General features: G+C 27.1%; 1 protein-coding gene across 1 annotated transcript; it reads left to right on the top strand.

Annotated features, from left to right (window-relative positions):
• Positions 1 to 14,726: 14,726 nt before the first annotated feature.
• LOC145838904 (serine protease 27-like) lies at positions 14,727 to 17,156 on the top strand. Its single transcript, XM_082946524.1, has 2 exons — positions 14,727 to 15,879; positions 17,143 to 17,156. Exons 1-2 carry the CDS (start codon positions 14,727 to 14,729, stop codon positions 17,154 to 17,156), a joined length of 1,167 nt encoding a protein of 388 aa, XP_082802650.1.
• The last annotated feature ends 1,242 nt before the right edge of the window (positions 17,157 to 18,398 follow it).

The following is an 18,398-nucleotide window of genomic DNA, read 5'->3' as shown; positions in this document are numbered from 1 at the left end:
GGTGCGACATCATCCTAGGTAATTACCCATTTTTTTAGTAAAATTCAAATTTTTATAGATTAAATTACTTGAAAAGTGATTTTGTTATAAATATATTTTTTTTCCGCCTCTTTTACTTTTAATTTATCTAAACTTAATACAGTATAATAAATAAAAAAATATAATTTTTTTCCATTACTTCTTACATGTTTTTTTTCTAAGGAGAAAAAGCCTTTTAAACACGGAGTTTTTCGAATATTGCGTACTTAACTGGCAGTGCATACCTAGGAAATGCGTACTTAAGCGGGAAATTAAGAACAAAAAAAAAATTGTGAACCCCCTTTGAAAAAAGTCTAGACACGCCCCTACTAGGTAGTCTTCCTCATTTGATTTTAAAGACCGGACAGGATTGAAATTTAGATAAACAATAATAAAAAATGGTAAGAACCATTAAAAAAAATCAGTCACAGTCTTATACAAGCACTTTGAAGAGATCTTTCGTTTATTAAAAAACAAACATTATCAATTCTGTAGAAAACAAAAAAATATACTAGCAACTAGAGAAAATTAAGTACCGTAAATTAAATATTTTTAGTAAAATTTAAAATAAAACTAAAAACTACCATATCATTAAAATACTGAATTTCATCTTTTTACTTCAAAATTAATGGAACACTTATATTTGAGATTAGTCAGTAAAGTTTGATATAATTTTTCAATTTGAGAAACTGAGAAAACGACACTTTAGAAAATTATTTGTGTTTACTGTAACTATGAAAAACTATTTCTATAAACAACAACAACAATTTAAAAAATCCCCTAGTATTGTACTTAAAATAAATTTTTGATGACACTTTTAATTTTTTTTAAAACCTATTCCTTAAAAAAGATGAAAAAGAAAAAACTTTCTTTTACTATAACAGACTAGAAAAAAGATCATATTACATAAAAAAATTTAACTGGCTCCAAAACAAACAAAAAATTAGAAGAAAAAATTTCCACAAACAAAACAGCAAAAAACTAAAAAATAAAAACAACTATGATAGAATCAGGTACAGATCAAGACAAAAATTTAAAAAAATAAATAACCTTATTGACTCAGCAAAAGAAAATGTATTAATTAAATCAAGTATAAACATAACAGATAACCAACTAATACTACTAAACCATGGACTAAACTTTGTCCCAACACCACAATGGACAGAAGAAATAGAAAAAAAAAAGAGTTTAAATTCCTTACAGAACATATAAGAAGAGCCCAGTGGAAAGATTTTTATAAAAATAAAGACATAGAAGAAACAGACCAAAAAACACATATTCCAACAAAATTAAAAATTACCACACTTTCTTTACCTCCACAAACAGAAATAAGCAAAGAAATAAAGGATTATACAAAACTAATACACAGAAAAGTGGAAGACTTAAAAGAAAAAGTAAAATAAAATTTTAAATTGAAAAATAACTTGAATAATGAAATGAAAATAGCATTAAGAGAATAAAAAAAACTAGTAAACCAAAATAAAATAGTTATAACTGACTCAGACAAAGATGAAAAAATGTTAATACTAAATTTTGAAGACTACACACACATTGTTTCTGAAGAACTTAAAAAATCTGAAGTAATCAGGACAAATACATCTTTAACCAATTTTATAAATCAAACCAAAGTAAAAGCAGAACTTAAAGTAGAAAATTTAAACGAAATTAATGTAATAGATGAAAACATATTATTCCACACATAGGAAAAAAAGTTAACAAAAGTGGAATACTGTCAAAAAATACAGGCCCAAAAGCTAAATATTTCAAAAATGATAACCCAGGACATATATATCCAACATTTAAAACTCATAAATTAAATCCAGAACAAGTGAAAACAAAAAATATAAGAGAAATACCTACAAGAATGATTTGGGCTATAGGTAAAACTTTTTTATCTAAAAATACCACCATGCTCCAAAACCTTATTAAAAATATTGGAATAAACTACTGTAAAACTGAAATTAATGAATATTGCAAAGATAGTGACCAATACCTAGAAGATTTATTTAGTTGGAACAAAATTAAATTAAAGGAGAAATTAATATAATCACAGCAGATGTTAAAAACCTATACCCATCCCTCAAAAGAATTCTGATAAAAAACTCCCTTGAAGATTGCCTGAAAATTTGTACTCATAATAACTGAAACAAACATACTACTCTAACAAATAGTAGAAACAATAATGTTCTACTTAGAAAACAATTATGTTAGTTTTAAAAATAGTCTATACAAAAATAACCAAGGAATAATTTTATCAGAAACTACAGGAGAAAATTTCAGCGTCTCACTGGCAAATATTGTCCTCCACTTTATAACTAAAAATTAAAGTTTTTAAACTTATGTTTTATTTATAAACAACATCATTTTTTTGTGCCCGGCAGATAAATCTATTTTTATTCAAGATGAACTGACCAAAAAATTTCAATCTCATGATCTAAATTTACAATTTAAAAAATCTCAAATAAAGAAGAAGGAAAACAACTGGAATTTTTAGATATTTTACATATTATAAATAGCTCTGAAATAAACGGATTTAAAACAGAAAACTACACCAAACTCAAAGCAAAATCAGCAAAATTTTTAAATGGCAATTCTTACCATCCAACACATGTTTTTAGAGGAATAATTTTATCAGAAACTAATAGACTTAAAAAATTAAGTGAAAAAACAAAAGATTATGAAAAGGCACTAATTAACTTAAAAATTAAATGCAGTAGATCAAGTTTTAGTAAAAAAATAATAAATAATACTATTAATGAATTAGATGAAGTATGTAATAAATAGTGATGTACCGGACTCACTATCCGGGTCCGGCCGGATATTGCCATTTTGCCTGATATCCGGATCCGGCCGGATTCTAATTTGAAAAAAAAGTCCGGATCCGGTTCCGGCCGGATTCTAATTTGAAAATAAAGTCCGGGTCCGGTCGGATCCTAACAGAGATCCGGCCGGACACGGATCTAGTTAGTAAAAAAGAGCATACTGAAAAGTATTTTTTCAAAAACAAACCCTGTGTAAATTAATAAGAGTCATTTTCGTCAGTTAAAATTAAACACCTACCCCGATTGGCTCATTTTGTACACGTGACTAATTTACATTTGTTTACATTTAAACTATGAAATAAACATTTCAGAAATGCAACTCTTTACATATGTTGTAAAATTGAAAACTTTGGAATGAATACTTTCATTATTTATTGTTTAAAATTGAGCTCAGAGAATATTTGTAGTTAATACGGTTGAAAGTACGAGCCAATGAGAACCATATGACGAAATGTTTCAAACCAAATACTGATGCAACAAAACATCAGAACATAACAGGCAGTTTATATGTAAGCAGTTAGTTAGTTTAGTGTGCAGCTTGAAGCAACAAAATATCTTGAACTTTTTGTGAATGCTTATTGTAAGTAGTGTTTTATTTTAAAAGTGAATATTTCAACTGGTGTTTAATTGTTTAAATATTTAAGCTAGGTTTATAGTTTAATAGTTTATGAAAAACTTTACAGTTTCTTGTTTACTAAAAGTTTTATTTAGTTTTTAGATTATTGTTTTAAGTCTTTTGATATAGATTTAAGTAGCTTCCAGTTTTTTAAAGTGTTACCAAAGTAATTAATAATTTTGTATATGCTAGTATTTCTTGTTGTGTTTTATATAAAAGATTCATCACTCAAAACTGTCGTGTCTGATTATAGAAAGTAGTCTCAGTTAGAATTTAGTATTTGTTAGATATTAATTAAATAAGGTAGGATTTAATTATGATGGGTAGTACTAATAAGTTAAGTGTACCACAATCAGTCCACAACATTACTTTCAAATCGTCAACCTTTGCTAGCTGTTCTACTGATTATTAGATCAAAGTAATTTTTTCAGTTTTTAAAAACCTCATTCTGACTTAGGCTTGTTTATACTCACTTTAGCTAGTTTTATTGACTTAAACAGTGGCAACCCTGCTAGTTTGAAAATTTTTGGGAATTTTAGAAAATCTTGGACTGCCTCAAGCTAATTTAGTTTTTTATAAAAACTCAGGCTAGTTTTCTTTTAGATTTTGAATGAGTTAGAGCTGATTCAGTTTTCATTGTTTTGTAATTTTCTAGTGTATTTTGTTCAAGAACTTGATTTCAGATTTCTAATTGTAAATAACACCTAAATTTGTAAACCTTGTGGCTAGCTGTTCTACTTATTATTAGATTAAAGTTCTTTTTTTGAGTTTTTAAAAACCTCATTCTGACTCAGCCTAGTTTATACTAGTGATGTACTGGACTCACTATCCGAGTCCGGCCGGATATTGCCATTTTTGTCTAATATCCAGATCCGGCCGGATTCTAATTTGAAAAAAAAGTCCGGTTCCGGCCGGATTCCAGTTTGAAAAAAAAGTCCGAATCCGGTTCCGGACGGATTCTAATTTGAAAAAAAAGTCCGGATCCGGTTCCGGCCGGACTCTGATTTGAAAAAAAAGTCTGGATCCGGGTCCGGCCGGACCCGAAATTGTGGGTCTGGTACATCACTAGTAATAAGTATCCTAACAAAAATAACATAAAAAAATCAGAACGAAGCGAAAAAGTGACTTGGGCAACCAGCTTTAAACAATTTATATAATTTAGAAATCAAATGGGTAATAGTGCTCAATCTTGAAATAGAGAGCCAAATTAATTAATAATTTATTGACAAAATTGCAACTTTACTAACCCGGTTTCACCTAAAAAAGGATCTTCAGATTTAGGTAGCAATAAAAATGAAGCACACTGATATATATAGAAAAAATAATCAAATTAATTGGCACTAACTAGGCTAATCAGCACTAATTAGACATAAATTAGTGATTAAGTAATTTATAGATGTTTTTGAGTGAAATTAATTAATAACTTTATAAAAACTTATTATGCTTAATTAGTAAATTATCATAAAATTTATAAAAGTCTAAAAATTAAAGATTAAGTTTAACATAAAAGATGGTAAAAATAGTAAAAATAAGACACAACAAGCAAACAATAAATCAAAAATAACAAGACTTATAATGGGGACACATAGCGGTTAATTTTTTCTGATATTTAATGATTTGATTCTATCTGCTTCGGCTATAGCCATTCTTTCCAGATTGAACTGTTATCAGCTTTCTTCGGGACTGAGCTATTAACTTTGTATAGTACTTGCCATTTGATTTCGGCAAAATTGATATTGTTTGAAATGGTAAATTTGGATAGAGTAGTTGTTTGGGTTTTCTTGAGTACACTGTATTTGTGCTGTTGCCATCTTTTTTTGAAGGATACCCCTGTAGATCCTATGTATTCCTTATTCCAAATAGAAGCCTTATAGATACCTTTTAGTAAGCATTCTCCTTTAAAAGGGCAGTTGGTTTTGTCCCTGCAGTTGCAAGTCTTATCTTTTTTGTTTGAATCGTCTAAAATCCTTTTGTTATAAGTATTTATTACGTTTTTAAGGTTTGGAAGGCAACTATATGAAATTTTAATGGTGTTCTTGTTAAAGATCTTGTGAAGTTTATTATTTCTTGGAAAATGAAGTCGTACAAGATCTAAGAATTTTTTACCAATGTTTGTTTTTAGAGAATTGCAGAATGGGGGGTTGAAGTAAATAATTTTCCTGGACTTTCTGGTCTTTCTATTTGGCTTTGAGATATTTTCGTTGTAGCTTTTGAGTTTGTTGTATCCGCTTTAGCCAAGGCTTCATTGCAGTCTTTTTTGATGCTATTGAAAATCTCTTCGCTACTGGAAAGTTTACCCAATCTGTTACTAGCCATTGGACCTATGCTCTTTCTTATTAGTTTAGGGAGATTTGATTGGTTGTTTATACAGTAACCTCTCGCTTGTTTACGCACATTGTATACAGAGAAAAAGTGTGTAAAGATATGAGAGATCGTAAAGAAACGAGAGGTACCAAGTATACTCACTATAATAGCTGTTTTTTAATATTGCTTCTAGTTAAAAGCAGACTGGGCACTTTCCCACTTTTAACTATTTGTTTACTTAATTTATAAATATGAAAACAACAGATAAAACTATACATATATTAAAAAAAAGGATTTGAATTTCTATAAAATAATAATACGAGTAGAAATAATTTTACTATTTTAATAATAAGTAGAAATTATCTTTATCTTTATTTATATGTGACATTTATATTCTTTTCTACTTAGCAAATTCAATTTATAATTAAGCATTTCTTTACAATTATAAAATGGTGTTTATTAGTATATAGGGCAATACTGCTGTATTATTTCTTTGTGTTTTAAATTCTCATTATCTCATTATACTTTTATTATTAAACACAGTCATGTTTATTTCAGAATTTTGATTTAATCTCTTATTGTTAACAAAATTTCTGATATACTAAGGTATAACTAAATGTGTATCAATTAGACAAGGAACATAAATTTAGAAAGTCTAAAGATATAGAGAGGTGTGTTAGCATTCAAAAACATATTTTAATTCAAAAATATACATTAAAGCTAATTTGTGCAATATTAAAAAAAATGAAAATTTTTATTTTCTGAATTTTAAAGAATTCTGAAATGCATAACTAAACGAGAGTGCGTAACGTCACGAGTGCGTAAAGATCCGAGAGTTTACTGTATATCTTATATGCGAGTTTTCTTTTCGAAATGGGGCATATGTGTTATTTGATAAATTCATTGTAATGTCTAAATAGTCAGTTTGGATTAAATTTGCTTCCACAGTTATCTTAAACCCATGATTCTGGAAAATCTTTCTGATTGATTTAGCTGCCCTTTCATTTTCACATTTGGATTTCTTTAAAACCGTTAGACCATCGTCCCGATATAGCCCAAATGAAGTTAAAATGTCAATTGAAGACAAATCAGACATATTTTAAAACATATTCTAAAACCATATTCTAAAACCATTCTGTAAAAACAAACATTGGTAAAAAATTCTTAGATCTTGTACGACTTCATTTTCCAAGAAATTATAAACTTCACAAGATCTTTAACAAGAACACCATTAAAATTTCATATAGTTGCCTTCCAAACCTTAAAAACGTAATAAATACTTATAACAAAAGGATTTTAGACGATTCAAACAAAAAAGATAAGACTTGCAACTGCAGGGACAAAACCAACTGCCCTTTTAAAGGAGAATGCTTACTAAAAGGTATCTATAAGGCTTCTATTTGGAATAAGGAATACATAGGATCTACAGCAGTATCCTTCAAAAAAAGATGGCAACAGCACAAATACAGTGTACTCAAGAAAACCCAAACAACTACACTATCCAAATTTACCATTTCAAACAATATCAATTTTGCCGAAATCAAATGGCAAGTACTATACAAAGTTAATAGCTCAGTCCCGAAGAAAGCTGACAACTGTTCAATCTGGAAAGAATGGCTATAGCCGAAGCAGATAGAATCAAATCATTAAATATCAGAAAAAATTAACCTCTATGTGTCCCCATTATAAGTCTTGTTATTTTTGATTTATTGTTTGCTTGTTGTGTCTTATTTTTACTATTTTTACCATCTTATATGTTGAACTTAATCTTTAATTTTTAGACTTTTATAAATTTTATGATAATTTACTAATTAAGCATAATAAGTTTTTATAAAGTTATTAATTAATTTCACTCAAAAATATCTATAAATTACTTAATCACTAACTTATGTCTAATTAGTGCTGATTAGCCTAATTAGTGTCAATTAATTTGATTATTTTTTCTATATATATCAGTGTGCTTCATTTTTATTGCTACCTAACTCTGAAGATCCGTTTTTAGGTGAAACCGGGTTAGTAAGGTTGCAATTTTGTCAATAAATTATTAATTTAAACAATTTATAAACTTTAGCAAAAATGAACAATGTTATAGTACAGAATTATTAAGATTAACTTATAAGAGACCAAAAACACTAAGAAATATATTAATAAACAAAAATAATTTTACAAAAACAGAAAACAACAAAACAGCTGAATGTGGAAAGTGTGCTTTGTGTGGAAATTTTGGAAACTATTATAAAAGTATGATAAGAAATAATAAAACAATACAAAATATGAAAACTAAACAACATTTAAATTGCAAAAATTATGGAATTTGTGCAGCTACATGCAACATATGCAAAAATTTATACATTGGACAGACTATGAATAGCTTTACTAAGAGGCGGAATGCCGACAGAAACATATGAAAAAACAATAAAACTGAACTAAACCATGAAATAAAAAAACAATTTGCTCTAATTATACATTATAATAAATTTCACAAAAACAATATACCAGAAAAGATAGAAAATGCCTACACAGTCCAGTTTTTAGGAAGCCCTATAAGAACTAATTTAGACTACACAGAACAATGGTGGATTAAAAAAACTAAGGCAAAAATTAATTTAAACAGTGTTTTTAAGGAATAGTTTTAATAAAAAATTGAAAATGTCATCAAAATTTTTTTTTATAAGTACAATACTAGGGGATTTTTTTAATTGTTGTTGTTTTCAGAAATAGTTTTTCTTAGTTACAGTAAACAAAAATAATTTTCTAAAGTGTCGTTTTCTCAGTTTCCCAAATTGAAAAACTATATCAAACTTTACTGACTAATCTCAAATATAAGTGTTCCATTAATTTTGAAGTAAAAGTATGAAATTCAGTATTTTAATGATATGGTAGTTTTTAGTTTTATTTTAAATTTTACTAAAAATATTTAATTTACGGTACTTAATTTTCTCTAGTTGCTAGTATATTTTTTTGTTTTCTACAGAATTGAAAATGTTTGTTTTTTAATAAACGAAAGATCTCTTCAAAGTGCTTGTATAAGACTGTGACTGATTTTTTAATGGTTCTTACCATTTTTTGTTTAAGATACAGTACAAAAATTAATTAATGCTACTACTATAAGTTTAGAATGTTTACATGGCAACAAAATTTAGAATATAAACCAAGTAAACTTAAAGTTAATAAAAAACAAATATTTAAAGTTAGTTTTCTAGTTTTTTAAATGCACTGACATTTTTATTTATTTTTTGGTCGACCTCAAACTCAATTAATAATTAAAAATTTTATATAATTAAAATAACTAACCTAAAGTTATATATTTACAATGTATAAGATAAACCTTTTGAATAAAATTTCATATAGGAATTGACTCGAGTGTCAAATGATCGAGTGGAAAATAAGCGCGGGTTGGAAATAAGCGAGTCATGTTGTATTTCTTACTTTTTTTTAAATAGTTTGTTTGAGTTTTCTTTATAATAAATTTAAATTTTTTTTCCGTAATGAGCTTTTTGTTTAATTTTTATTGTTGACTCGTTGTACATTATTTAGTATCTGATTATTTAAGGGATATAAGTCTACTACTGGTAGAATATTGGTGTAAGTTTAAGTTGTAAAAATATACTTTTTTTGAGACTAAGTATTTATACCTTAAGGTAGGAGTAGGCAACTTTTCTATTCGGTGGACTAAGTTTAACTGAAACATTTTTCCGTCCGCATTACTTAAAAAAAGTATAGTGAAACTTTAAAAAAGTAAAAATGCAATGAAACAATAATTTTTATCAAGCGAAACTGTGTTCTAAAAATCCGATTAAGACTTTATCTTAAGCTATTAGTAACAATAAATATACTTTGACTGTTTTGCACAAACTAATTTTAAGCTAAAAGTATTTGTGGGCCGTACGTTTCCCACCCCTATTCAAACAAAAGTAATTCAATCAAAAATCAGTGTAATTGCGCCGGTGGCTGTAAATACAATTTGAAGGGGGGCAATTGCCGGTCAGAGAACATTATTTACAAGGCAACAGTTAACTCTGACCTTGAAAAGAAGTTCTACATCGGCCTATGCTCCACTCAATTCAGATTTCGGTATGCCTACCATAAAAAATCCTTTAAAGGTGGTGTATACGAAAATGAAACTGAGCTTTCGAAGTATGTTTGCGGCCTTAAGCGCAAAAACATTGATTTTAAATTAACTTGGGAGGTGATAAAAAGAGCACAGCCAATAGCAGATGGTAACAACCCTGTTTGTAGGCTGTGCTTAAAAGAATCAACAGCCGTTATGTATGCGTTAAAAAAGGAAGGTTGTTTAAATAAGCGAAGCGAATTTATATCGTCTTGTCGACATATAAAAAAGCTTCTTTTAAAACACAACAAATTTTGAAGCATTTTATAGTCAAATAACTGTTGTTTTCGTTAATTTTAGTTGTTTAATTAGTTAGAAGGTAGATCGATTTTTGTACTGAATATTTGTAATGTACAATATTACGTCATAATGTTTTTTGTTTTTTTGCATAACTTTTGTATCTTTGTTTAGTACAGTGCTTTGTATTTTGAATTTAACTGGCTGATGATCAAAGCTTTATGAAAAATTAAAGCTTTGTGAAACATATGTTCCAGAATTTTTAAAATCGCCATTTGAATTAAATTATTTAAAAGCCCTTCAAGTTGGCTCAGTTGAAAGTGTTTATGTTCAAACATTAACCTTATTTTATATATATATATATATATGATAAAAGGGGTTATTTCAAGATGTAAAACTCGAGTCCTTCGATTTTTCCTTTCGAGTTTTACATCTTGAAATAGACCTTTTTATTAAAAATACCTTTAAGGTGGGCTCCGTGTGAAAGATGTAATTTATTAAGTTAAATAACTTTATTCTCTCTCTCTCTCTATATATATATATATATAATTTATTGAAAAAGTAAGATTTGAAAGATACTGGTACATATGTTTCATAAAGCTTTAATCATCAGGTAGTTAAATTCAAAATAAAAAGCATTGTACAAAACAAAGATGCAAAAGTTAAGCAAAAAAAAAACACACTTTACGTCATAATGTTTTTTGCATAACTTTTGCATCTTTGTTTTTTACAGTTCTTATTATTTTGAATTTAACTGGCTGATGTTTAAAGCTTTATGAAAAATTAAAGCTTTATAAAACATATGTACCAGTATTTTTAAAATCTTATTTTTTCAATAAATAATTTAAAAGCCTTCAAGTGGGCTCTGTAGAAGATGTTCAAGTTTGAATAATAACCTTTTTTATGTATATATATATATAAAGGTTTATTTCAAGATGCAGAACTTTAAGGACTCGAGTTTTGTGCTTATGCACTCATCAACTTCAAAACTAGTTTTCATGTTTTGAACTTGTTTCGAAGTTGATGAGGGCATAAGCACGAAACTCGAGTCCTTCAAGTTTTACATCTTGAAATAAACCTTTTTATTAAAAAAGCCCTTAAGGTGGGCTCTGTGTGAAACATTTGATTTATCAAGTTAAATAACTTAGTTCTATATGTATATATATTAGGTAGTCACGGACAAAATAAAATAAAAGTCTTCGTTGGCAATAGTTTTAGTTACAACGTGTAATTTTTGTACTCTTCATATTATTAATTTCAACAAAATATGATCTATCATAATAAATAACTAAATTACAACTTGGGATACTTTTTTTTTCAGTGTGGTGTGCACAAATTTTGATTATTTAAGACCACATTTTTAGCGGGCCAGATTTACATTGTCGCGTGCTGCATTTTGCCAACCCCTGAAAATTTAACTTTTAACAAAATAAACTATTTTCTTGCTGAAATTTTAAAATAGAATTTGAATCTCCTTTTACTTAACATGTAACTTAAGAAATAATAAAACATTGTTTTATTATTTTATTGAAAATAAATTAAGCTTTTACTTAGTTAAATGCTTTATAATACTTATAATACTGTTTATATCTTAACTCTTTTAAGTTTCGGTTTTATCATAATTTTTCTATTATTTTTTAATGAAATTGTATGTTGATTTAACGTTTCTGTATTTTTTTAAATAAAGCTATTTATTTTTAGTTAGTAAAATGTTAAAAACTTATATTTAAAAAACTTTTGTAAATATATAATAATATAATTCCACTTAATATATTTTTCTTGATGTAGCAAAAGTGTTTACTATTATTTCTATTCACTAATTTTGTACATACTTTAAATGACGGCTAAGTCATGATTAAAACTGTGATAAAATAATTGTATGGTAATATAGAGTAGTATATAAACAATTTTTAGAAAATATTAAACATTATATGTTAGTCAAAGTTTGAAATTACGCACTTTTATCTGAGTTAAACATGTGTAACTAAGTGACAGGTGACTTTATATTTAACATTCTCAGCACTTTCATTCCTGATGTCTAATTAATAGTCATGCATTTCTTACTTGTAATTTTCTAAGCTTAAGTTAAAACTATTACGAACAACAATAGCATTTTTAACTATTTGAACATAAGTTATTAGGCTTTTTGAGGTGGTGGTTATAAAATTTATTAATTTTAAACTCAATGTTTTTTCCGAAGTTTTACCAGTATCTAAATCAGCGGTTTTTAACTTTTTTTTTTCTTGATGTTAACTCCATTGTAACTCCTTTTTGGAAAGTTATTACCAAATTCACCCTTAATATACAAAACAGTGTTTAATTTTGGGAAAAAAGTATTTTTTTTAATTTAAGCTAATTAAATATAAAAAGTCGTTAAATTTAAAGAGCTTATTTAGCTTTAAAAACTTACAGTTAAATACTAACTTATAAATTAAAAAGACAATTAATAAACATTATTTTACATAACCTATCATAAAGAAAATGTACCTCCTAAAACAAGGGAATTTACCCCCAGGGCTAAGTTTACCCCAGGCTAAGAATCGCTGATCTAAATTTTATTAAAATTCCTAAAATTACTAGGTATTTTTTTGGACACTAATTGTTGTTTAAATCCTATTCAAACAAAGTGATTATTATTTGATTATTTGACAAAAAAAGATTATTAATTGACAATAATTTTTGATGTTAGAGATCCGAAAGAAACAAGTTCGTCACAATATAAAACAACAATTTACAAAATACTTATCTATTTGCGTCAATTTTCAATAAAATGTGTATTTTGCAAGTTGTAGTTATATACAATTGTCAAGTTTTACTTTTAAGTTGTGCTATTACTAATTCAAAATACAAAAAATTATAATTTACGACTTGAACATCACATAAGATTTAATAAACTATAGATATAAAATGCTTAAATTTAAATTAGTTTTTTAATTCATAAATTGTAAATCATTTTAGCTTATGTTTTGTATTATTTTAACCATCAATGATATTATAAATAATATGAAGTTTATTTTTCGGTTTAATCTTTAGTTAATTGTTTATATGTATTCTAAAGTATTTTCTAAAATGCTTAGATTTTAATGTAACAAAGTATAAATTCATCCATTTAAAGTTTAAATGCACAAGCTAACATTAGTTCATCAAAATAGTCTTTGTTTCATTGCCATTCTAAAACTTACTTGATTACTTAAAAACAACTTAAGTACGAATAAAGACAACTAGTTAATGTTGATTATACTTTTTGTTACAAAATAATACACGAAACAGTTAATATAAGCTTATATTTTTTTAAATCATTACTGAGACTGACTTAATTAATTTAAGAACAGACTACAACTAAATTTAAAGTTTAAAGCACTTATCTGAAGTTTTAGTAAATTGGCACTGTTTAAAAATATTCGAAGAAGCTGTTACTGTAATTTTTTTAAACCTTGGAATATTAAATTTACTATTGAGTTTATTTTATTACTTATAACATAATAAGATGTAACGTTAAAAGGCGTTAAATCCTGTTCTTAAATTTATTTGAGAGCAGTGAAACGCCGTTAGTCGGAATAAAGTTTTGACAGAAAAACATCTGTGGTATAATATAATAAGAATGTTGAGAAATCGAGGTTGCGAGTTTATAGATTAATCTTGTTAATCAATAAAGTGATTAAAAGTTCAGAACTTTGTGACATCATATCATAATTAAAATTTTGTTACAAAGGCTTTTATAAATTTACATATCACATAGAAGTGTATTCTAAGTCTATTTAGTCTGTGAGAGAGTCATTATAAAATTAGTTTAGTAATGAGTATATTAATAAAGCTTTTTTTGCTTAATGTAATTTTATTTTTTAAGAAAGTGAAAGCAAACAAAGCTATAGATATACAAGTTTCTCTCAATAATAAAAATGATTACTTTAAAACGGAAATAAATTTAGATCAATACTTATCTTTTGAAATTAGCTCACTCAATAAAGATTACACAATTCAAAGTTATGACTGCTACTTATCAACCACAGAAAGTTTAGTAAGTCAAACACAAGACTTAGTTTTGATAAATAATGGTTGTTCATTAAACAAAGAAGTTAATGTCACTGGAATAAATAAATTTTCAGTTAATTCGAAAGTATTATACCGGTCTTCAATAGATTTTAGTTTAGTCTGTCATGCTTTATTATGCCTTGAAAGCAAAACAAGTTTTTGCTTTGTAAATAAAGAGTGCTCTCAGGTTTCTTTAATTAATGAAAAAAACTCAAACTTTGTAATAAGAACCATAAGTAAAAAACTTCCTAGAATAGTTTGTTCTGCTGAAAACGATTGTAATAGAAATAACGTTTGTGAAGTATGGAATTCATTACAAACTTGCCAAAATCATACTGAGAGAAAAGTTATAGACCCTAAACTAAATGAAAATATTACAAGTGATATATGTCATCGCGATAACAAAATGCTATTGACGGATGCTCATGGTTTTATTCTTTCTCCATACTACCCACAATTATACCCTGCGAATTTAATGTGTACCAAAGTTATCTCTGTTGATCAAAGCAAAGTGATTCGACTGATTGCAGTAGATTTTAGCCTAGGAGAAGATAACTGTAACGACTTTGTTTTAGTTTCAAAATCAATGTATTCAAATGAAACTTTAACTTTTTGTGGAAGTAATGGTACAAATATAAATATAGTTTCTCAATCTAACGAGCTTACGATAACTTTCAAGTCTGATAACTTCAAGCAATCCCGTGGATTTAAATTTAAATGGATAGCCATTGATAAGTGTTCAGATGATGAATTTTTGTGTTGGAAGGGTAGATGCATTAATAAAACTTTACAATGCGATGGAAAAAAAGACTGTCTAGATAATAGTGATGAAATACAATGTGTTTACAGAGCTGAAACCAGGGGTGAACCAGCTTGTGGAAAAACATCTTTTGCTCCGCGATTGTATCAGGATCCTGCGCGAATAGTAGGAGGTGATACAGCTTCTGAAGGATCATGGCCATGGCAAGTCTATATTCTAGATCGTATATACCAGCAGTGCGGAGGAAGCATAATTTCATCAAAATGGGTTCTTACCGCGGCTCACTGCAACACTCAAAAAAATCCTATAACAATTTATGCTGGTTTACATAGTGTTTTTAAAACAGATATTTCCAAGTACCCTAATGTTAGGCTGTACTCGGCTAAACAGTACATAAGTCATCCAAAGTTTACAGGTAAGTCTCCGTTTTACTACGACGCTGCAATTATTGAAACGAATACAGAGATAGAGTTTAATGATTTTATAAAACCTGTTTGTTTAAATACTCCTGAGTTAGGTAATTTTGATCCCCAAGGTATTGGCGATGTGGCAATAACATGTGTCGCTACTGGATATGGAAGAACTTCTTATAACGGGCATCTCGCCAGCTTTCTTCAACAAGTTAGAGTTCCTATGCTTAATTTTGAAAGGTGTGTAAGCAAAAACTATAAAAATTTAAAGTTAAGTAAAGAGGTTCAAGTATGCGCCGGAGATCTACTTAATGGAGGTATAGATGCGTGCCAGGGTGACTCTGGAGGGCCACTTGTCTGCTTGTATAAGCAATCAAGCTGGATTCAAGTAGGTATAGTCTCTTTCGGAGAAGGATGTGCGTGGGCTGGTAATCCAGGAGTTTATACAAGGGTAAGTGGAATTTACGATTGGGTCCAATCAAGAACAAACATTGCTACTAATAAGGACGAACTAAATAATGGAAATATATTTGTTAAAGAAAACGAAAGTTTTCTAAAGAAAGCAAGAAGTAACAATTTTAAGTTTAAAACTTGTAAAGTCGCATTTATACTATTATTTTTATTTTGGTGCATTTGAATTATGTTGAAATAAGAAAGACAAAATGAACAACAATATTCTTAAAATTAAAGTTTTAGACTAAACTGAAGTTTTAGTAACTGCCTTATTAATTTTGACAGCGTTTATTTAATTATTATTTCTAATTAAATTTCATGGTTAATGCAAACTTGGAAACACTTTTATTTAAATTTTTATAAAAACAAAACTTAAAGTTAATTATTAAATAATGCTAAGTAAATTTTCTAACTAAGATTTGAAAATGAGACATGTAAGCATAAATTTTAATATAATTTTTAATGAAAACATCAAGATTTGATTCACAATGTGTAACTTAAAGTACATAATAGGTGTTAATATTTTAAATATACAAATAGGACACCAAATCGCTAACTTTTTAATTAGTTTAATTATTGAAAAACATCATTAAACATTTAACAACTTTAAATTTATTGTAAAAAAAATAAAGTGTGGCAATAACCGTAACCTAAAACTTTTTATATATTTAAAACAAAAAATGTCTTGACTAAAGTTGTTTTTTAATTTTTTAAAGCTAAATTTTTTAATGGAAGAAGATAACAAGAGAAAACGTGATTTTGGCTTACAAAATCTACAGAACTTTGAAATAAATCTACACGAACTAATACAACATAAAAATGAAACTTTAAAAAAGATAAAGTTTACAAAAGAAGCAAGTCACTTTAGGAGAAGTAAGTGTATATTAAAAAACAATATAAGAGTGTTGCTTGTATATAAAGTTGTTTTAAGTTACTTGAAATTTTAGTTAATTAATGATTACAACATTTCGGAAGGTTATTTATGGTTTGAAACTATAAAAGTTTTACTTCATAAACTTAAGTAACATTGATATGAATATATTTTAGTTAAGTTTGTACAATGATATTAGATTATTACTTTAATCTACTTTAAATTGCTATTTTTAATTTTATTTTTTTTCAATGACAATTTATTGCATTCTGATTTTAGTTTGTCACCAGTCTACAATTTTTAAAACTATTTAACCAAACAAACTAAACTTGTTGTATGTAGTTAAACTAATAAATACTAACTGTAAGTTATAACTTTGAATAAAATATATTTGTCAGTACAATGTAAATATTATATACTGTCATTTTTAAGTTTTAGCTTATAAGCAGAAATAATTAATACAAACACATATTAAATAATTTTTTTACTTGTGTCATTATCTTTACAGACTTCGTCGTATAGGTACTCTTATTTTTTGATAAAAAACGTCTTTAATTACAAAACATAAAGGTCTTATAATATTTCAGTTATTCTGTTTGAATAATCTGTTTATTATAACTAAGAATCTCATTAATCTGATCAATTGTTTTATAAGTAAATAATTTAATCAGGAAATTCGTATTGTAAGACTTTTAAATCTATTAACATATACTTTATTGCAAATAAATCAGTTTTTTAGTTTTTAAACTTTTATTTATACACTTGTGCCAATTCCTTTAAATTTACCTGATTCCCTTTTTCAAACAACTCACAAACTAAATCACAAACAAACTAAAACACAAAAAATATAAGTAAAATGTAAAAAAAATCATACAGTTATAAACAACTTTAAAACAATAATTAAAATAAAATAAATTAAAACTTTATTAACTAACGATTTTTTTCATAAAACACTGTTTCATTCTCAGTTAATTAATAAATTAATATGAGATCCTCAGTTTAAATAGGATTCTTATTTAAATAAAATTAACTTGTTTTACGAGTAAGTTCGTTAATTAGTAAATTTGTATTTAACTCCTTCGATTCAAGTTTAGAACTTTGATTCTTACTCTTAAAATGAACTAAAAGTATAGAAAATGGGTTATTTAAAACTATTAGGTGCAACTATAAATCTCTTATCAGGACCAAGCTGACAATTTTTAAACGTTATTGATTTAACCGCTAATAAATTACCACGTTTTTTACAAAGTTTGATTAATTAGAATTGATTATGATTATATTTACAATTTTGATAAAAGTAAACTTTTAAGTATGAGTAGATATTGTACTGTTTGTTGCTGTAGTGCAGGGGTTAGCAGGCATTTGGTAGTTATAAATCAAATTTTGAAAACAAAAATGCTTGCGGGCTGTAGTTGTAATTTTGGTATTTATTATTCATAACAGACCCGACATATCTAGTTTAAGTTTCTAATTTCCTGTATAACGTACCTAAGACCCTTTTTTGCTCTTCACTTTGAAACCCAGAATATCTATTGTTAGTTTCAAGATTTATAAATTGCGAGTCATATTTGCATGTTTGCGAGCCGCAGGTTTACTTTTTATGGGCTGCATCCAATTAAAATTAAAATCGTATTTACAAAATAGAATTTCGGTCTAACTTGAAAAAAAAATCAGCATACTTTTTCGACCTTCTGTATTTGAAATCTGTTATGATTTCTAAACCGTTGGAACTGTTTAAGCTTCCCTAATTTTATTAATTTGTTT

Source organism: Thalia democratica, chromosome 6 (genome assembly GCF_965202585.1).
Source record: "Thalia democratica chromosome 6, ktThaDemo2.hap1.1, whole genome shotgun sequence".
NCBI lineage: Eukaryota > Metazoa > Chordata > Thaliacea > Salpida > Salpidae > Thalia > Thalia democratica.
The sequence above is the reverse complement of the archived record's forward strand: the minus strand, read 5'-3'. Positions and strand labels throughout refer to the sequence as shown.